We start from the raw sequence: 22381 nt of genomic DNA, 5'->3' as shown, positions 1-22381 counted from the left end.
CAGGAACTGTAACACCTGGCGGTGTGCCTCAAAGGCTCATGACTTTTGTTACAGCACCCCTGGGCATCCCAGCGAGGGGAGATGCCCGCCCCTCTGGCCACTGCCCCCACTTTTGGCGGCAAGGCAGGAGAGGATAATGAGAAAAACAAGGAGGAGTCAACCACCAGTCAGGACAGCCCCTAAGGTGTCCTGAGCTGAGGTGACCCCTGCCTTGAGAAATCCTCCATCTTGAGTTTGGAGGATTCCCCCAATAGGATTAGGGATGTGCCCCCCTCCCCACAGGTAGGAGGCATGAAGAGGGTGTGGCCAACCTTCAGGACAGTAGCCATTGGCTACTGCCCCCCAGACCTAAACCTAAATTTAGTATTTAGGGGTGACCCTGAACCCAGGAAATCAGATTCCTGCAACTTACAACAAGAACTACTACTGCTGTCTCGCAGAGACGACGGAGACGACAACTGACTTGGCCCCAGCCCTACCGGCCTGTCTCCAGACTCAAAGAACCTGCACAGCGACGCATCCGACAGGGACCTGCGACCTCTGAGGACTCAGAGGACTGCCCTCAACCTGAAGGACCAACAAACTCCAGAGAACAGCGGCACTGTTCAAAAACAGCAACAACTTTGCAACTTTTTAGTAACTTTTAAAGAACTGTTTCTTCCCGCCGGATGCGTGAGACTTCCCACTCGGGCACCCGACGGCTCGGGCTCCAGAGAACAAACCCTGCAGAGAGGACTCCCAGGCAACTACGACGACGTGAGTACTCTGAGTCGACCCCCCCTGCACCCCCACCACGACACCTGCAGAGATGATCCAGAGGCTCCCCCTGACTGCGACTGCCTGGTAACAAGGAACCCGACGCCTGGACCAAGCACTGCAGCTGCAGTCCCCAGGACCGAGAGGAACCACCTTCCAGTGCAGAAGTGACCAGCAGTCGGCCCTCTTCTTAGCCCAGTCGGTGGCTGGCCCGAGAAGCCCCCCGTGTGCTCCGCCTGCATTGCCTAAGTGACCCCCGGTCTCTCCATTGCTTTTTACAGCAAACCAGGCGCCTACTTTGCACACTGCACCTGGCCGCCCCTGTGCCGCTGAGGGTGTGTTTTGTGTGTGTGTGTGTCCGTGCTCTACAAAACCCCCCTGGTCTGCTCCCCGAGGGCGTAGGTACTTACCTGCTCGCAGACCGGACCTGGAGCACCCCTGTTCTCCATAGGCCCCTATGTGTTTTGGGCCATCATTTGACCTCTGCACCTGACTGGCCATCTGTTGCTGGTGCGGTGACTTTGGGGTTGCCTTGAACCCCCAATGGTGGGCTGCCTATGCCCAGGACACTGACTGTGTAAGTGCTTTACTTACCTGAGAAACCTAACCAAACTTACCTCCCCCACGAACTGTTGACTTTTGCACTGTGTCCACTTTTAAAATAGCATATTGCCATTTTAACTAAAGTGTGTGTACTACTGCTTTGAATCAAAGTTCTATACTTACCTTTGTGAAGTACCTTGCATTTTATGTACTTACCTCAAATCTTGAATCTTGTGGTTCTAAAATAAATTAAGAAAATATATTTCTCTGTACAAAAACTATTGGCCTGGAGTTGTCTTTGAGTGTGTGTTCCTCAATTATTGCCTGTGTCTACAACAAATGCTTAACACTACCCTCTGATAAGCCTACTGCTCGACCACACTACTACAAAATAGAGAATTAGTATTATCTAATTTTGCCACTATCAACCTCTTAGGGGAACCCTTGCACTCTGTGCACACTATCTCTCACTTTGAGATAGTATATACAGAGCCATCTTCCTACATTGGTGGATCACCGGTGGGATCTAAGACTTTGCATTTGCTGGACTACTCAGCCAATACCTGATCACAAGAGTAAATTCCAAACATTGTCCGAAACTGATTTTTGCAATTTGAGCTATTTTTCTAAATTTTTAAAAGTCCTGCTAGGGCCTCGTGTAAGTCCCTGTTAGCATTTCTTTTAGAGTTTAAAAGTTTGTAAAAGTTTGGATTTAAGTTCTAGAAGTCGTTTTTAGATTCTTAAAAAGTAATCAACTTTTAGAGTAATAATGTCAAATACAGATGAGATGGTGATGGAACTCAACCTCACCCCTTACCTGCATCTAGGGATGTCAGAGTTAAGGTCTCTCTGTAAACTTAAAAAGATCAAAACTGTATCCAACCCTACCAAAGTAAAGCTCCAGGAGCTTTTGGCAGAGTTTACAAGTGACCACCCCTCTGAGGATAATTCACCAGATGGGGAAGTTAGTGAACAGGAGGATTAATTCCCCCCTCCTGTCCTAACCAGGGAGAAAAGGGTTCCTCAAGCCCTGACTTCACAAATAATATTCAGAGATTCTGGTTCTTCTACAGAGGAGACCAGTACCTCTGGAAGCATTGAGGGCAGCCTTAAAGAAGATGACCTCCTGTTAGCCAGGATGGCCAAAGGATTGGCTTTGGAGAAGCAGCTCCTAGCCATAGAAAGGGAAAGACAAGAGATGGGTTTAACTCACATTAATGGTGGCTGCAACATAAATAGGGTCAGAGAGAATACGGACATCCTAAAAATCCCCAAAGGGATTGTAAAAAAATATGAAGATGGTGATGACATCACCAAATGGTTCACAGCTTTTGAGAGGGCTTGTGCAACCAGAAAAGTAAACAGATCTCACTGGGGTGTTCTCCTTTGGGAAATATTCACTGGAAAGTGTAGGGATAGACTCCTCACACTCTGGTAAAGATACAGAATCTTATGACCTCATGAAGGCTACCCTGATTGAGGGCTTTGGATTCTCAACTGAGCAGTACAGGATTAGGTTCAGGGGGGCTCAAAAATCCTCGAGCCAGACCTTGGTTGATTTTGTTGACTTCTCAGTCAAAACACTAGATGGTTGGATAACTGGCAGTGGTGTAAATGATTATGATGGGCAGTATAACTTGTTTATGAAAGAACATCTGTTAAGTAATTGTTTCAGTGATAAACTGCATCAACATCTGGTAGACCTAGGTCCAATTTCTCCCCAAGAATTGGGAAAGAAGGCAGACCATTGGGTCAAGACTAGGGTGACCAAGACTTCCACAGGGGGTGACCAAGAGAAAGGGGTCACAAAGCCTCCCCGGGACAGGGTTCTGCAAAGTTGGTCCTGGAGAGCTGGGTCCATGCCAGATTTTTTGCATATCCACATTTAGAAAAAAGAAATCTACATTGTTCTAAATGTGGATGTACTAAAAATCTGGCATGGACCCAACTCTCCAGGACTCACTTTGCAGAACCCTGCCCCAGGGGAAGAGTGGTGAGACATCCAAGGGCAAAAGTAAAAAGTCTTCTACAGGGCCCCAAAAACCTGCTCAGGAGGGTGGGCCCAGAACCTCTTCACAGTCCACAAATGGGCATAAGGGTAAAAACATTGATCCCAAGAAGACACCAAACTGGAGACAAGGCCTGTCTCAAGAAAAGCCCCACAACCAATACTATTCCAGTTAGCACTGGAATAGCCAGTCTCCAGGTGGGATCAACAGTGTGCCCAGAGGAAATCAGGGTTCACACTGAGACTACATTAGTCTCCGATGGTGGGGTGGATTTAACCACATTTGCTGTCTGGCCGCCTAACATGCAAAAATATAGGCAGGAGCTCTTAATCAATGGGACTAGAGTAGAAGCCCTGAGGGATACAGGTGCCAGTGTCACCATGGTGACAGACAAACTGGTTTCCCCAGGACAGTACCTGGCTGGACAGACATATCCAGTCACTAATGCTGACAATCAAACTAAAGTCCATCCAATGGCAATGGTAACTTTAGAATGGGGAGGGGTCACTGGCAGGAAACAGGTGGTAGTCTCATCTACAATTCCAGTAAAATGTCTGCTAGGGAATGATCTGGAGTCCTCAGCATGGGCTGAAGTAGAGCTCAAGACCCATGCAGCCATGCTGGGTATCCCTGAACTGCTGTGTGTCAAGACAAGGGCACAGAGCAGGGCTCAGGGTGAAAAAGAAGTTTTGGAGTCTGGAATAATGGCCCAACCTTCCAAGAGAAAATAAAAGAAGACTGGGCAACCAGCTTCAACACAGTCCAAGAAACTGAACCTCTCTTCCCAGGAAGATGTTCTATCCCATGAGGGAACTGAGTCCATGAAGCTGGAACCTTACCAGGTTGGGCTCTTGGGCCCAGGGGGGCCCTCAAGGGAAACTTGTCCCTCTCTTGAAGGCCTAAGACAGCAAGCAGCTGAGCAAGAAAAATGAGCTGTCAATGGAACCCACAGGGTCTATTGGAAAGATGGGCTCCTTTACACTGAGACAAGAGATCCAAAACCTTGTGCCACTAGGAGAGTGGTAGTGCCTAAGGAGTTCATTCTGACCTTAGCCCATGACATTCCACTTGCTGGGCATTTGGGACAAACCAAGACATGGGAGAGATTAGTCAACCATTTCTACTGGCCCATTATGTCCCAGAAGGTAAAGGAGTTTTGCAGCTCCTGTCTCACCTGTCAAGCCAGTGGTAAGACAGGTGGCCACTCAAAGGCCCCCCGCATTCCACTTCCAGTGGTGGGGGTCCCCTTTGAAAGAGTGGGATTGGACATAGTGGCTTTACTTGAACCTCCCACAGCATCGGGTAGCCAGTATATCCTGGTAGTAGTAGATCATGCTACCAGGTACTCCAAAGCAATTCCCCTTAGGTCCACTACAGCCCCTGCAGTAGCCAAAGCACTCATTGGTATTTTTACCAGATTGGGATTTCCTAAGGAGGTGTTTTCTGACGGAGGTTCCAACTTCATGTCAGCTTACCTAAAGCACATTTAGAATGAGTGTGGGGTGACTTATAAATTCACCACACCATACCATCCACAAACCAATGGTCTTGTGGAGAGATTTAACAAGACATTGAAGGGCATGATCATGGGGCTCCCTGAAAAGCTCAAAAGGAGATGGGATGTCCTCTTGCCATGCCTGTTTTTCACCTACAGAGAGGTGCCACAGAAGGGAGTAGGGTTTTCTCCCTTTGAACTTCTGTTTGGCCATCCTGTTAGGGGACCACTGGCACTTGTAAAAGAAGGCTGGGAGAGACCACTCCATGAGCCTAAACAAGATGTGGTGGACTATGTACTAGGCCTACATTCAAGTACATGGAAAAGGCAAGCAAAAACCTTGAGGCCAGCCAACAACTCCGAAGATGTGGTATGGCCAAAAGGCTGCTATGGTTGAGTTTCAGCCAGGGCAGAAAGTCTGGGTTCTGGTGCCTGTGTCTCCCGGGGCACTTCAGGACAAATGGAGTGGCCCTAACCCAGTGCTAGAGAAAGAGTCAGGTCACCTACCTGGTGGACCTAGGCACTAGCAGGCCCCCCAAAAGCGTGATCCATGTTAACCGCCTCATACTCTTTCATGACAGGGCAGATGTAAACATGTTCATGGTTACAGATGAGGACCAGGAAGCAGAGAGTGAACCTCTCCCTGATCTCCTCTCCAGTGACCCTAAATATGGCTCAGTCGATGGAGTGATGTATTCAGACACCCTCTCTGGCCAACAGGAGGCTGACTGCAGGCAAGTCCTCCAGCAGTTTGCTGAGCTCTTTTCCTTGGCCCCTGGTCAGACTCACCTGTGTACCCATGATGTGGACACAGGAGACAGTCAATATGCCTGTCAATAATAAAATATTCAGATAATCTGACCAAGTCAAGGAAAGCCTCAAAGTGGAAGTCCACAAGATGCTGGAGTTGGGAGTGATTGAGCACTCCGACAGTCCCTGGACTAGCCCAGTGGTCTTGGTCCCCAAACCTCACACCAAAGATGGGAAGAGAGAGGGCTCAACTCTGTCACCAAGTCAGATGCTCACCCCATTTCAAGGGCAGATGAGCTCATAGACAAATTAGGTGCAGCCATATACTTAAGTACCTTTGACTTGACAGCAGGGTACTGGCAAATAAAAATGGCACCCGGAGCAAAAGAGAAAACAGCATTCTCTACACCTGATGAGAACTACCAGTTTACTGTGATGCCCTTTGGGTTAAAGAATGCCCCTACCACCTTCCAAAGGTTGGTTAATCAAGTCCTTGCTGGCTTGGAGTCCTTTTGTGCAGCTTATCTTGATGATATTGCTATCTTCAGCTCCAACTGGTAGGATCACCTGGTCCACCAGAATAAGGTTTTGCAGGCCCTGCAAGCAGCAGGCCTCTCTATCAAGGCATCTAAATGTCAGATAGGGCAGGGAACTGTGGTTTACTTGGGACACCTTGTAGGTGGAGGCGAAGTTCAGCCACTCCAACCCAAGATCCATACTATTCTGGACTGGGTAGCTTTAAAAACCCAGACTCAAGTCAGGGCATTCCTTGGCTTGACTGGGTACTACAGGAAGTTTGTGAAGGGGTATGGATCAATAGTGACACCCCTCACAGAACTGACCTCTAAGAAAATACCCAAGAAAGTTAACTGGGCCATGGACTGTGAAAAGGCCTTTGACACCCTGAAGCAAGCTATGTGTACAGCACCAGCTTTTAAAGCTCCAGATTATTCTAAGCAGTTCAATGTGCAGACAGATGTCTCTGAGCATGGGATAAGAGCAGTCCTGTCCCAAAATAATGATGATGGCCTTGACCAGGTGTTGCTTTTATTAGCAGGAGGTTGCTCCCCAGGGAGTAGCGTTGGAGTGCCATTGAGAGGGAGGCTTTTACTGTGGTTTGGTCCCTGAAGAAGTTGAGGCCATACCTTTTTGGTACTCACTTCACCGTTCAAACTGACCACAGACCTCTCAGATGGCTGATGCAAATGAAAGGAAAAAACTCTAAACTGTTGAGGTGGTCCATATTCCTACAGGGAATGGACTTTGTAGTTGAACACAGACCTGGGACTGCCCATGCCAATGCTGATGGCCTTTCCAGGTTCTTCAACTTAGAAAATGAAGACTCTCTTGGTAAAGGTTAGTCTCATCCTCTTTCGTTTGTGGGAGGGGGCGGTGGTTGCATAAGGAAATGCCTTCCTTGGCATGGTTACCCCCTGACTTTTTGCCTTTTGTTGATGCTAGTTATGATTAAAAGTGTGCTGGGTCCCTGCTAACCAGCCCCCATCACCAGTGTTCTTTTCCTAAACTGTACCTTTGTTCCCACAATTGGCACAGCCCTGGCACACAGTAAGTCCCTTGTAAATGGTACCCCTGGTACCAAGGGCCCTGTTGCCAGGGAAGGTCTCTAAGGGCTGCAGCATGTATTATGCCACCCTGTGGACCCCTCACTCAGCACATGCATACTGCCTCACAGCTTGTGTGTGCTGGTGGTGAGAAAATGACGAAGTTGGCAGACACTCCCCTCAGAGTGCCATGCCCACCTCTCACTGCCTGTGGCATAAGTATGTCACCCCTCTAGCAGGCCTTACAGCCCTAAGGCAGGGTGCACTATACCACAGGTGAGGGCATAAGTGCATGAGCACTATGTCCCTACAGTGTCTAAGCGAAAACTTAGACAGTGCAGGGTAGCCATAACGAGTATATGGTCTGGGAGTTTGTCAAATACGAACTCCACAGTTCCATAATGGCAACTCTGAAATCTGGGACGTTTGGTATCAAATTCTCAGCACATTAAATGCATACTGATGCCAGTGTGGTATTTATTGTAAAATACACCCAAAGGGCATCTTAGAAATGCCCTCTGAATACCAATCCGACTCCTAGTGCTAGGCTGACCAGTTTCTGCCAGACTGCCACAACCAGATGTGTTTCTGGCCACATGGGGAGAGTGCCTTTGTCACTCTGTGGCCAGGAACAAAGCCTGTGGTGGGTGGAGGTGCTTCTCACCTCCCCCTGCAGGAACTGTAACACCTGGCGGTGAGCCTCAAAGGCTCATGCCTCTTGTTACATCACCCCAGGGCATTCCATCTAGTTGAGATGCCCGCCCCTCCGGCCATTGCCCCCACTTTTGGCGGCAAGGCAGGATAGGATAATGAGAAAAACAAGGAGTTGTCACCCACCAGTCAGGACAGCCCCTAAGGCGTCCTGAGCTGAGGTGACCCCTGCCTTTAGAAATTCTCCATCTTGAGTTTGGAGGATTCCCACAATAGGAATAGGGATGTGCCCCACTCGGAGGAGGCACAAAGAGGGTGTAGCCACCCTCCAGGGCAGTAGCTATTGGCTACTGCCCCCCAGACCTAAGCACACCCCTAAATTTAATATCTAGGGGTGACCCTGAACCCAGGAAATCAGATTCCTGCAACCTACAACAAGAAGGGCTGCTGACCTGAAAGCCCCTAGGAGACGACGAGACAACAATTGACTTGTCCCCAGCCCTACCGGCCTTTCTCCAGACTCCAAGAACCTGCACAGCAACTCATCCCACAGGGAGCAGCGACCTCTGAGGACTCCGAGGACTGCCCTGAACCCAAAGGATGAACCCAAAGGACCAAGAAACTCCTGAGAACAGCAGCACTGTTCAAAAACAGCAACAACTTTGCAACTTTTAAAGAACTCTCTCTTCCTGCCGGAAGCGTGAGACTTCCCACTCTGCACCCGACGCCCCCGGGTCAAGCTCCAGAGAACAAACACTGCAGAGAGGACTCCCAGGCGACTACGACGAGGTGAGTACCCTGAGTCGACCCCCCTGCACCCTCACAGTGGCGCCTGCAGAGAGGGTCCAGAGTCTCCCCCCTGACCGTGACTGCCTGGTAACAAGGAACCCGACGCCTGGACCGAGCACTGCACCTGCAGCCCCCAGGACCGAGAGGAACCACCTTCCAGTGCAGGAGTGACCAGCAGGCAACCCTCTACCTAGCCCAGTCGGTGGCTGGCCTGAGAAGCCCCCCGTGCCCTGCCTGCATTGCCTAAGTGACCCCCGGGTCCCTCCATTGCTTTCTACAGCAAACCCAACGCCTACTTTGCACACTGCACCTAGCCGCCCCTGTGTCGTTGAGGGTGTGTTTTGTGTGCCTGTTTGTGTCCGCCTGCCCGCCCCCCCCGTGCTCTACAATACTCCCCTGGTCTGCTCCCAGAGGATGCAGGTAGTTACCTGCTAGCAGACTGGAACGGGAGCACCCCTGTTTTCCATAGGTGCCTGTGTGTTTTGAGCTCTCTTTTAAACTCTGCACCTGACTGGCCCTGTGCTGCTGGTGCGGTGACTTTGGGGTTGCCTTGAACCCCCAGCGGTGGGCTGCCTATGCCTAGGAGACTGACTGTGTAAGTGCTTTACTTACCTGAGAAACCTAACCAAACTTACATCCCTGAGGAACTGTTGATTTTTGCACTGTGTCCACTTTTAAAATAGCTTATTGCTATTTCAACTAAAACTGTGTGTACTATTGCTTTGAGTCAAAGTGCTATTCTTACGTCTGTGAAGTACCTTGCATTTTATGTACTTACCTCAAATCTTGAATCTTGTGGTTCTAAAATAAATTCAGAAAATATATTTTTCTATATAAAAACTATTGGCCTGGAGTAAGTCTTTGAGGGTGTGTTCCTCATTTATTGCCTGTGTGTGTACAACAAATGCTTAACACTACCCTCTGATAAGCCTATTGCTCGACCACACTACCACAAAATAGAGCATTAGAATTATCTACTTTTGCCATTATCAACCTCTAAGGGGAACCTTTGGACTCTGTGCACACTATCTCTCACTTTGAGATAGTATAAACAGAGATAGCTTCCTACATAGATTAATACAGATTGACTATAGTTTGAGAGAAATAGGAACAAAAAGGGACTCTGTAATGGCTCTTACCCCCTCATGGCATAATGATGGGGCAGTCACTCTACTGCCTCAACGCAGGCGGAGGGTATAGTGCCAGATTAACAATGTGCCAAAACATTGATGCTGTCCAACATCACAACTACGCTCCCATCTTGGGTTAGTCCTGCCAAGTCCCACTTTGACTATGACCAGTCTAATGCATAGAACCAGCTGCTGTGCATGATTATTTTTAACAACTGTACGTCCTCAGCATTACACAGAAAAAGCTATCGGGGTCTATCTGTGTGTATGCTGTTTTCCCAGGGACGCATATTCAACTCTACTACTTTGCTGGTTGTGCTCAGGTTTACACAGACTAACTGCCATGGTCTTTTTGTTTGTAGGATTTGCACAGGATTACACAGATGAAATTGTGGAGAACCTAAAGCCTTTAAAAGAAGGTCTGGAGAAGCCTGATTCAACCGTTCTTTTCCACACATGCTTCAACATTGCCATGGTGAGCAATTGAACAATTAGGTATTTGCGTTAAGAGACCCAGGCAGGGTAGCCTAATAGGCATCATCTATAGAAAGTACACTGGTTTGACAGGATACATAGAGGAGAGTTAAGAACTAATTATTGCAGCAGACAAAGCAGATGGGATTCATGGACAATTGGTTGGGTCATTCAAATAAATTGTAAACCTTTTTCATTACATATATAGCTTCTGTATATTGTGAGTTACTGAAACAGTCATGATCACAATTGTGCAGCATTTGAAGATCTGTGTCTCTGGGTCTCAACAGTGGAGCAACTGCAGGTGGTGCAGACCAGGATGGAGATGCATTGGAAGATATATACCATTTGTTCTTCAAATTAAGTAGCAATGAGTGCTGCAAGTCTCCTTTGTGGTGTATTAGAACTGTTGTTTGAGTGTTACAAAGTAGTAATAAAAGATGCTGCAATTCAGTGGAAAAGGTATGTTGTAGGATTTAGTTATTGAACAGCAGGGGTTGCAGTCAGCCTGATGAGAATGAATTGGCAATTTGGTACTATTGAACTAAAGTGAATTGTTAGCTGTATGTGTCTCTCTACTTGAAAAACAGCGGGTGCGGCCTTTAGCTTTAGGATCATTTGTTAGTTGCGTATATTTCTCAGTACCTGACTAGAATCTGCGCTGTTGGTGAGGATTAAGCAGAATTGGCAGTCACGTCTTGGTCTCGTACTAGAATAGAACAGGCTTCTTTTAGCCAGAATTAGGGTGAGTTAGCAGCAGTGTGCAGAACCCATTACTGGACTTGCAGGAATGTAACAGGTTTAAGATGCGTGGAGAGAGAGCTATGAGTGAAAATAAATGAACATGTGTGCATGACTGGCTGGGTGTCCTGATTCAAAATGTAAAACTGTGACATTTTTTCTAGGGACAGATGTAACTCGCTTAAACCAGTAGTTTAGCGTAAGTACACAACTAACGAGGGTCCCTCACGATTACTAAATGTGTTTTTGCTGCACAAGTGTTTCCACCCCCCCCCCCCAAAAAAATAATAATAATACGTGAGGAGTGATCACATTATCAGTAATTTCATATCAAAGAGAAATGCAAAATTACCAAAATTACTCTGATTACTCCAACGAAATAACAATTTAAAATTTCACACAGCACAACAACTGTTGTACTCTCTTGCGGGATTCCATATGGGCTGCCTTTGTCCTTTTGTTTAATGTCTGCATGATGCCATCCTTTGATTTGATCCTGGGTCACACCCCCACCTTTTAGTCAAATGTGGAGGACACTCAGTTGCTGGGGTACCTGATGGATATTGAAAATTAAGAGACAGTTTAATGGAACGGAGTGCCCTGGAAATCAAAGTGATAGGGTTAGGATGCTTGCTTGCATAGTAAAAATAGATTATATGCAGCAACACCACTTTTGTTTTCTTCAGAAGGTAATGCTCGCTGCTTCTGTTGAAAGTCTACAGGTCATCTATGTCATCTATGTCAATTTACTATCCTTTTGAGCTCTGACTAGGAAATCGTTCAACACTATCATGTTCAGCTTTTATCAGTAGCGGAGAGTGACTGGTATGGAATCAGTGAATATCAAAACATTTGTGGTCTGCGCTTCAGGGTATTCATCTAGGCTATGCCAGCAGGCTTTATTTGGGACTGGAAAAGACATGCATGGTGGTCCTTATGCAAAAAGTACAGAATGTTGAAGTGAGTTCAAGTGCACAACTATGAAAAAGAGACCTCAGCTAAGACTTCCTTCCATTATCTTCCAGATGATACTTACATTTAATTGAAATGCTTGTGTCTAACATATCCTAGTCTTAACTGGTTTGAACTGCAGTGTTTTATACGTGAAAATTGGAGTCAAATAATTTCCAGGTTACTGAGTTCCTCATCCCAAAATGTTATTTTTTTCAGATATCAAGTTGGTTGTCTCATTGGATGGCAGATGTCTCCCTCAATGGGTTCTGATACTTGGGACAGTCTTCATTCTGATATCATAGCCGCTTGTCTGACTCAGTTCAGATCCTAACTGAAAAGTCATCTTGCTGCATGATTCTTACTGGCTTTCCATTGAGCTGCACCCTTAGACGGTGTTCTATATTGTCTGCTATGTCATTTTTATTTTGTTTTAAAATCCTGCTTCTTGACATCAGATCTGCATAGTGGGGTATTGACTCACTGCTGGTGAAATTTAATCTGCATGTACTCTTGTTTAGATCTCTGGCTTCTGAAAGTCAGATTTCAGAAAACAGTATGTTAAGAGATCCAGACAACGATGTTGACCCTGCAAAGCCCGAGGCCACAAACCTATTTTGATAAGTTGATGGCCTCCCTTGTGTAAAACTACAATTATCTGGTATTACTAATATGCATAAACCAAGTGAAAAGCTACCCCTCGGGACATTCTGTGCTCAGTCCAGCACAAGTGTTTTTTTTTTTTTATCATGGGTTTCCCTTTTATATTCATCAAAGGTAGAATATCTCCTCGTAAGTGTGAGATGCCTTAACACAACTTTCCAATAATTTTGAAATGTTTCCCAATTTATCCAATGCACAGAAAATATTCAACATCAAACTTTCTTGCCTTTTTTTAATATATATTCTGCCAGTGCATCATATACAAGGTACGTTTAGTTGAAAGACCACCTAAAGAAGAATGAAGCAAAGAAAAACATAAAACAGGAATGGTGCCCCTCAGTAAGAAACAGTGCAGACAGTGACAGCCTCTGCTCGTTTAAGAATCTTAGAAACTGCACTATCCACTCATCCTCAGCATTGTGATGTGCTGTAACTTTTTTCCGCCTCCCAGTTGTCATTCACATGTACTAGCTTATATCTCCTGGAGGGGATGGAGTAAGCTCTTTCATCCTCTTTAAAGTCTGAGACTTTACATTCAATTCAGCTTTTGTCACGGCAGGAGAAATCCGAGATGATAGGGAGACCCCTAATGCTAAAAGGCCTCTCAACGTTGGGTGGTGCCTCAGATTTGATCCTGAGTCAGGCCTGGAGCTCTAAGTTGGACAAACTCATGATACAAAGTTTGTGTTCTTTGACCGAAAGAGGTTATCAGATCAATATGTTGGAGTTAAGAGCAGTGCACCTCGCACTGACTTTTTTTCTAGCTATTGATCAAGGCAGAACTTCTTCTGCCATAAAGTGAAACTATGTCCTCCATGTATTATCTGCACAGAGTGGTGCTCGGTCTAGGCTACTCTGGAGGAATTTGGCATTGGATACTAGTGAGGAACATTCAGCTGGCTGCAGTATTCACCTTCCCAGTCAGGTTGCAGAACACAATAGCAGACAAGTTGCGCTGCCATTACATGGAACAGCATGATTGGATCTTAAATGCCAAAGTACTGTAGGGCTGGACTGTCATCGAGAAATGGGCATGTTTGTTTGCAACTGAAAGAAACAGAAAATGCCCACCTTAGCGTTCAGTTTTCTATATGTCTCTGGGGAATGCACTTCTGATGAGCTCATTGAGAGAATTTCTCTATGCTTTTCCTACAGTTTCGTTCCAACGGTGATTGCAAAGTTGAGGCACAGCAAGGCAGAGATGATTTTCTTCAGATTAGATTTACGGATTGTTGTGTCAGGATCTTCTACGGAGCTCCCTTACTTCCTTCACACTACAGACTTTATCCTACCCTTCTTTTGCTGAACTTAATTGCCTTGCTCAAGTCTTGCAATGTGAACATATAAGATTGCCGGAGTACTGTGAGACCATACTAAGAGGCAAAATATCCTTTCATTAGATCTTATAAATGCACCTAAATAGAAGAGATTCTGCATTGGTGTGTCAGCAAACTCTAGAATCTTTTGAGAAGAGACAAAATTGCATTACATTCTTAAGACATTTTCTTTCATAATACTGTAACATTTGGGCATATTTCTTCACTATCTCAATGATTAAGGATTTTTTTTTAAGGTATTAAGCTGTTTCCTGTAGTTAGACCGTCTCCTCCCCCCTTTGGGACCTTAATACGTTCCCTGGTTTAAGCCTTTGAATAAAGCTGATTTGCAAGGTTTGGCCTCAAAGATCATTTTCGTGGCTACTATGTTAGCAAGAAGGGTGAGTGAACTTGGTTTATGTGCTGAAAAATCTTTCATGATTTTTCCCTCAGAACAAAGTCCGATTAAGATCATAACCCTCTTTTCTTCCAAAAGTGGTGTCTGATTTTGACTTTAATCAAACTATTTTGTTGTTTTCCTCTTTTCCGAGTCCTTCAACTTTGACAGAAATGTGTTGCATACTCTTAATGTAAAAAAGGCTTTACATTACTTTTTGGATTAGACACAGTAGGCTCATTAGATCAAGTACAACTTTGTGAATTATGCAGTTAGGACACAGGTCTAGCTTCTTCTGAACAGACCATAGCCAGATTATTTCTTGTATCATTATCTGAAAAGACTCTTACCTGGGAAGCCTAATGATATTTGTATGGCTGCTATGTGGAGGTCAGTCCATAACATTATTCTTTGGACTTTGACTTCAGAGCTAATACCTCAGTAGGATAAACTCCTGTTCGTAACTTCAGGTAAGGGCTTAAAAAATGTGACTTTGAGCATTCTTTTAGGCTTTGGTTAGCATGCTTCTCTAGTCCCCTTTTTACCAATAGGAGAGGGAACTCTATGGTGAAGAAGGACAAGGTAATTACTTGTATTCCTATTTCTTCACTATTTATGTTCTCTCATAAATTCATAAATGCTTCATCCATCTCCCTGCATTTTTAGGGCCTTCGATTCAGAACATTTTCTGATTTATACTTCTAACCCCAGATTCCTCTCCTTCCGCATATCCCCAGACACCAGATTGGATCTGGAAAATGTCAAACTTAAATCATGCTGTGCACCAGCAGGTAGCGTTATGTAGCTCTACACTAACTTTGTTGCGCCACAGAAGTGACAAATGTAGCCGCATAGAAGCGCCACCCTTTGTGCTGATATCATTTTTTTTCCCCTGTAGCTTCGTACACTGATCTGGAGCTCACTCGCAACTATTTATTAATTAGTTGATTATTTTTTTCTTCACAATTCTTTCTTCCAGTGTGCAAGGGAACTAGGTCACCTCTTAAAACTGTAATGTTTAAGAATTGGAGCGACTTTGAGATGTCTAAGACATATTCCCATGCTTATCATGTTTGGTACACGTCTTAAAGTCTTTTGAGTGCGCCCTATGAACTCAAAGGCAATCTGTGAGCATGAAGCTGTATGTCTGAAAACACTGAAATAATTTTTAACATTCCATTCGACATCAAGGTCATGAACACATGATAGTTCGAGGTCTAAATGTTCTAGGAAGTTGAAATCGAAGCGAAAGCAAATGAAAACCAAGTGGGATTCATCTCATTCCCTCCACTCTCAAGGAAGAAAGTCAGGGTGCCTTGCAGCCTCACTCGAGGTTCCCCAGTGAAGAGCCAGTTCCACAGCTGATTCTGGTGCACCCTGTGCTTTCTGGTCTGTCGGTGACGTCTCAACACATTGAGGCCTTCGGAGAGGCCATGTTGTGAAATTCTGGCAATGTTCCAGCTCGGTTACAGTTCAGTTCTGGCACAGCTTTATGCCCCAATGGTGTGCCGAGTCCTCCATTTGGTATGCCAATGGAGTGTCTGCTGCTGGCTCATTCTGTGCCTCTAGAACATGCCTTAGATAGGTCAGGCGACTCGGTTCCTATAGTCTAATTCCTATTCTGAACTGAATCCACCTTGTCCACATCCAAGGTCATGTCTTGACACCATCCTGAAATAGCCCGACCTAATTAATTCTGATAGAACGATTCATTGTTCTCAGAGTTCACCCACAGCGCTCCTGCAACTTCTTAAGCTTTTCAAGCTCAGATACGAGCCAACCAGTTTGTGGGAGCAACAATGGTAATGAAGGGAGCATTTTCCCCAGCATTATGATGACAAATTATATTTCAGTTTACACGTGGGTTAGAGACTTTCCCGGATACAGGGTTGGGTTCTCCCCATGGAGCACCAACAAAACGCAATACCTTCTTTGCCATGGTAATGAGGTACTGGAATAACTGCCAACTATGAAAGCCAAAACCATTGATGTAACAGAGGTTTTTCTACCAGGACCAGCTTTGTTAGAACCATTACTTCTAGTTAATGAAGCCCTGAGTAACACATGTATGGGGCTACTTGTCTAAGCTCTATTCCAGTCCTGTGGTAAACTGGCAGGTTGCCAGATGACACAGGCCAGCTCAGGCAACCTTAACGTTTTGATACAGGACCCTACAACAGAGAGTTTGGTGGTTCAAGCTTGCACCATTAGGGTGAACACCAATTATTTTCCCAAGACTTGTAAGAGAAAGTTGAAACATCAGATGTTTTCCTTGACCGGCCTACCCCTCTGGTAAGTCAATGCCAGAAGAGATATCATGCTTTATGGGACATAGCAGGTGTGATCTTGCTAGCGTTCCCTAAGGAAATTCAGGTCAATCTGTCTCAAACCATCCAGGATGATGAGAATGCAGAAAGTATATCATCCACTCTGGATCGGACACTACTAATTGCTTTGGCAATCATTCACAATGGTGCTTCAGAGCATGCCTGGTTGCAATCCATGGACTTCTCTGGTGACTTGCAAGCCTCTTCAATGGACATGCCATTTAGTGGGTCTCTCCTGTTTTGGAGAGAAGGGAGATTCGGAAAACATTTTGAAGAAAGCCAGGCCACAGTGTGTTGCCTACACCTTATAACCCCTGTGAAACTGTCCTCAACAGTTTTAACCCTTTCAAGGCGACTCCAGAGGGTTGGTGTGCTGCACACTCTAATGCCCACGACTACTGCAACAGGCACCTCAGTCCTTTGAGGCGCAGGAACAGGGTGACCAGACGTTCCAGACAGCCCTGGTGTCCTGACACTTTTGTTAATTTTAAATACATGTCCCGGTTTTTGGGACTCTTGTCAGGTCATCCTGAAAAGCAGAATTGAAAGATATGCTTTTCTTTCACAGACACTTCTGAATTCTGAAATAATTTAAGTAACTTACCTGTTTCTGCCAGGCAGCGAAGGAGGAGGTCATGTCATTGCTAAGTTTATGTAGGCATCGGGTTATAAATGTGTGTGTATATACAAGATTCTCAAGTCTAATATAACCAAGGATTACATAGATGTTATAGTTAGGTTCTGAATTATGCGCACAAAACCACAGAATTTCAGCAGTTATAATTATGGTTATATTTAGCAACTATAACTCGTGCCGTAAGGCAAGTATAACTCGCGCCCTCGTCATGCACTGCTAATTTCCCCAGATATCACAGCACTCCTAGCATCTTTTATAGCATTAATAATATCAATGTAACATTGGCAGTAAAATTATTGATACGACAACTGTGTATGGAGGAGGCGTGAATTATAGTTACCTTCCAGCACTAGTTATAGTTAACTTGAGATAACTATAACTGCTGATTTTCTAGGGTTTTGTGCATGTAAATTCTGAACATAATTATAACGTCCCTGCAACCTTTGTTTTTTTAAGTTAATTTCAGTGTTTTTTAAAATTCCATTTCCTAACTATAACGTCCCTGAAACTTTCCGGATTTTTTCAGTGAATTTCTTTTTTTTTGTTGACATTACTAATTTTAATTATGTGACGTTCGTCTGACTGCGGCCAGGCCCCCCCTATAAGCGCTCAATTCGTCTGTAAGTGGGCCTGTGAGTGGGTGTGTGAGACTCTGAGTAGGTTTGTGAGTGACTGCATGAGCCTCTTTGTGGGTCTGTGAATGCGTTTGAGTGTTTTTGCTTGGGTGCATGGATGAGAGTGGATTTCTGAGTGTCTGACTGGGTCCATGAGTGGGTGTGTAAGGGCCTGAGTGGGTCTGTGAGTGGATGTGTGTGAGTGTGTCTGAGTGACTGCATTAGTGTCTGAGTGTGTGAATGTTTTTCTTTGCCGATATTCACAAATTTGTTGTGACGTTCCACGGGATGAAGTAGAAAATATCACGTGTTGGGGGAAAAAAAAAACATTTTATGACCGGATTTACTCATAATGGGTCTCTCAAACACCCCAGTATGCCACCCATGGGGTGAGGGTACCTCCACCCTGACCCCTATTATTACTTTTGATGATCATTTTCAGCCCCCGGGACCATGTCTTAAAATGGCGGCTGACCAGTCACGCCATTTCTGTTGGTACGCGCATTCGCAATTCATTGCAAATTCATTGTGAATTATTTGCAACCCTAGATATACAGATTTGGATTTCCTTTAATATCTCAATCTACTGAACAGATTTACACCAAATAACAAAAAGTGTGCTTTCTGGGCCAACACTTTCCTTCCTTCAAAATTTGGTGTAATTACTGCAGCCCAAAACGCTGAACTGAGTGTCTAAAATTCTAAAATCTCAATGGAAATTAACATGAGAAACACACTTTTTTGTCTCTATCTCCCCCAGCCCCCCCCTTTTTTTTCCCTCAGCCACTGCTTGACAGATCACCCCGAAACTTTCCAAGCACAAGAAGACCCTAGGGGACAATTTAATTGTAAAATGTCATGAAGATTAGGCAAACTGCGCCAAAATACAGGCAAGTCAAAAAAACGCTTTTTCCTATGGAAACTAATTCCTAACTAAAACAACTGGAAACTAATTCCTAACTAAAACAACTGGCAAGAGCCAGTAGGTAAAAAAAATATATGTGTATATATATACACACACACACACATTTACAAGGCTACGCAAAAAATGTGGCACCATGATATCTCCTTTTGATGTCTTGGCTTCAAACCAATATATATACACACACACACATTTACAAGGCTACGCAAAAAATGTGGCACCCATGATATCTCCTTTTGATGTCTTGGCTTCAAACCAAACCGTCCAGTCCGTGCTGCATCTACAAGGGTAAAGTGGAGAAGTGTGGCACAATGGTTAGAGCGGCAGACCCTGATGCAGAGATCTGGCCTGGGACCAGGGTTCAGTTCCCGCCTCGGCGGGTGTTGGGCTCAATTCCCTTGGACCAGATAATTCTCGCCTCTGTGCCTAATCTAATTAATGGGTCCCACTCTGTAACTCTGGGCAACAGCTTGCTTAATCTCCACAACGGCCCCAACAGCGCTTGGATGCCTGGCTTCACCCTGGGGGTTGTCCAGGAGTGGGCGCCTCACAGGGAAAAGCCAGGAGGGGTTCCACGTTGGTATGCGTACAGCGCCTTGAGGCCCTAACGGGTGAGTAGTGTGCTATACAAGTGCGAAGATTGTTGTTTAATCAATCAGGGATTTGTAGAGTGCGCTGGGCGTTGTTTAACTCAGTTGTTCCAAAAAACAATTACGTTTGAAGCCACGGTGGTCCTGGTCAAAGTCAAGGGCATACATTTAGTTTTGGCGGCTGAACTTTGACAAGGATGGTGGCGGATGACAGAGGGGTCTGGAGCACTCTTAGAGTGCGACCGCCATCTTGACATCCCAAGCTATGCCCCACCATAGTCTGATTTTAAGTCACAATTCTGAAAGTGCACTGGGTTCCTGCTAACCAGATCCCCAGCGCCAGATCTCTTTTCTTCAAACTGGACAGTAATTTTTCCCAATGACAAAACCTTTTACATCCACTGCAAGTTCCTAGTAATTGGTACTCATGGCACCTAGGGCCTGAGGTACTAAAGAAGGTCCCTAAGGGCTGCAGCACGAATTGTGCTACCCTAAGTGACCCCTCACCAAGCACATGACCAGCTGCCACTGCAGGCTGCGTATCTTAGTACAGACAAAAGTGACAAAAGGACATGGCACGCAGCCTGTGTGCCATGTCCTGTAATTCTGCAGGCGTTATATGTAAGTCACCCCTCTAGCAGGCCTTACAGCCCTAAGGCAGGGTGCATTATATTGCATGTGAGGGCATATCTGCACAAGCAGATATGACCCTGCTTTGTCTTTGTCAATTCTCAGACACATGGCAAGTGACCAGGGAAGCCATTTTAAGTGCATGTGCTGGACAATCGTCATTATGAGTTTCCCATCTACTTGAGGGCTTCTCTGAATATAAGGATGTTTCGTATCAGACATCTCAGATTAATAAACCCTCACTGATGTCAGTGAGGGAATTATTAATAATTACACCCACCTAAAATCCTACCAGCTACTAGTGTATTGAATATAATACACGAACAATAGTGGCTATGCTAAAAGTTCGCACCTCCTTAAGTATGCATATAAAAGTATTGTTCATATAATATGCTTAATCCTGCCAAGGGTGCCAACCGGTACTACACCCAACCACTTCAGGTGCATTTGTGTTGGTCGAAACAACCAACTTCAATCAAGAAGGAATTATGTACCAGGGCACACTGTGAAAGTCCAAAAAGTCCAACCCTTAATATGCTTGCAAATCAGTGAGCAACACTGGTATATACTGCGTCATGAGGATTTTATTTATCCACTGTCATATGTTTCCAATCAGAGCAACAGCTAGTCCAATGACAATACAGCCGACACGTGTTTCGTCAATATGACTTCCTCAAGGAAGCATAAGTGCATACTCCATCAGTAACAGACCCTTGATACTACTATTCCATTCCACCACTCTATTATTATTATTCCTCCTGGTCCTTCCCTCCTGGTCTTCCAGTTGCGTGGCCATTGCTGCTTATTGGGTCATCAGTACCTGGTCCTCCAGGAGCTTTGTGGCGGACTGTAGCCTTTCTGTACTTTTTTCGCTACTGACACTGTTTCTGAGATTTTGCCAAAGTCTACACTGAGCAAGTTAACTTCAATTGTTACGGCATCTATCTTGGGTTCAATCAGTTTACTAGAGCCTTGCAGGCCCTGAATTGCAGCCATGATGGAGCACAATGATGGTTTGCTCCCACGTGTAGGGTCCTATGCTGTTCCTCCCTGCTTGGATTCACTCATTGATCTCCCTTGCGTCAACATCTTCACCATGTATTTATCAATTTTGTTGGGTTGCACCACTTTCTGTGCACGCCCCCTGACCATTACACTGGTATGGAGGTCCTGTGGTCCCCTTTCACTATAGGACTTCAAGGCCGCTTCTAGGAAGCTGGCCTGGTATGTGGAAGACTACTCTGGTGTTTACACCTTATAGCAGGTCCAAGCAACCCGTATTAGTTAGTCAGACACTGCCTAGGAAGCCAGGGATCTCTAATGGTAGCTGTGGTGAGCAACCAAGACTTATCTAGGAGGAGTGTAAAGAACCTGCAGTACTAAAGCAGCCGCACAGTAACTTACCACACATGAAACCACACAGTGTTGCAAACATAAATATACTGGAGGTAAGTACACACTATATATATACACAGTAATTATTAGGAATTGGCATATAGAAACAACAAGCATTGGCAAGAAATAGAAAATAGCTAGAGCTCCATAGGGGGGCCAAACCATATACTAAAATAGTAGAATGCGAAGTTAGGTTCCCCCACCCAAGGATGTGGAGCAGGGAGAACTCAGGACCCCAAGAGGTGAGTACCTAGATGACCCCCAGCTACCAGGAGAGCAGAGTTAAGTTACCTAGTCTTCCCAAAGACTAACAAGGGGACTTGGTAAAAAAAGATTGCAAGACCAGGACCAGTCCAGTGGAACCCATTGGTGGATTCGGGTAGAAGAGGACCTGCAAAGGAAGGGGACAGTGTCCAGTCCATTCAGGAGTGTCCAGGTGGGGCAGGAGATACTCTCCACCCTTCTGTGGATGAAGATCCGGATCGGGGAGTCTCTGACCACTTATCAAAGAAACTACGGCTGACCCAAGCGACCTGAAAAACTTCCGCCCCATCTCTCTTCTACCTTTCCCAGCCAAGGTAATAGAAAAGACCGTCAACAAACAGCTGACCACCTTCCTGGAAGACAACAACCTGCTCGACCCTTCACAAACCGGATTCCGAACCAACCACAGCACGGAAACCGCCCTCATCTCAGTCACAGACGACATCAGAACCCTGATGGACAACGGTGAAACAGTCGCCCTCATTCTCCTCGACCTCTCGGCTGCCTTTGACACCGTCTGTCACCGCACCCTAATCACCCGCCTACGCTCCACCGGGATCCAAGGCCAGGCCCTGGACTGGATCGCCTCCTTCCTCGCTAACCGCTCCCAAAGAGTTTACCTCCCTCCGTTTCGCTCAGAACCCACCAAGATCATCTGCGGCGTACCTCAAGGCTCATCGCTCAGCCCGACACTCTTCAATGTCTACATGAGCCCCCTCGCCGACATCGTACGCAAGCACGACATCATCATCACCTCCTACGCCGACGACACCCA

The 22381-nt window shown here is 45.6% G+C and overlaps 1 protein-coding gene across 1 annotated transcript in view; it reads left to right on the top strand.

The window, feature by feature from the left end:
• Window positions 1-22381, top strand: part of MROH1 (maestro heat like repeat family member 1) — a 1237492-nt gene that overhangs the window by 906427 nt on the left and 308684 nt on the right. Inside the window, exon 30 of the mRNA XM_069221041.1 lies at window positions 10048-10160. Within this exon, the coding sequence (XP_069077142.1) occupies window positions 10048-10160 (113 nt within the window). The remainder of the gene's footprint in view (window positions 1-10047; window positions 10161-22381) is intronic.

Source organism: Pleurodeles waltl, chromosome 2_2, assembly GCF_031143425.1.
Source record: "Pleurodeles waltl isolate 20211129_DDA chromosome 2_2, aPleWal1.hap1.20221129, whole genome shotgun sequence".
In the NCBI taxonomy this organism is placed as follows: domain Eukaryota; kingdom Metazoa; phylum Chordata; class Amphibia; order Caudata; family Salamandridae; genus Pleurodeles; species Pleurodeles waltl.
The sequence above is the reverse complement of the archived record's forward strand: the minus strand, read 5'-3'. Positions and strand labels throughout refer to the sequence as shown.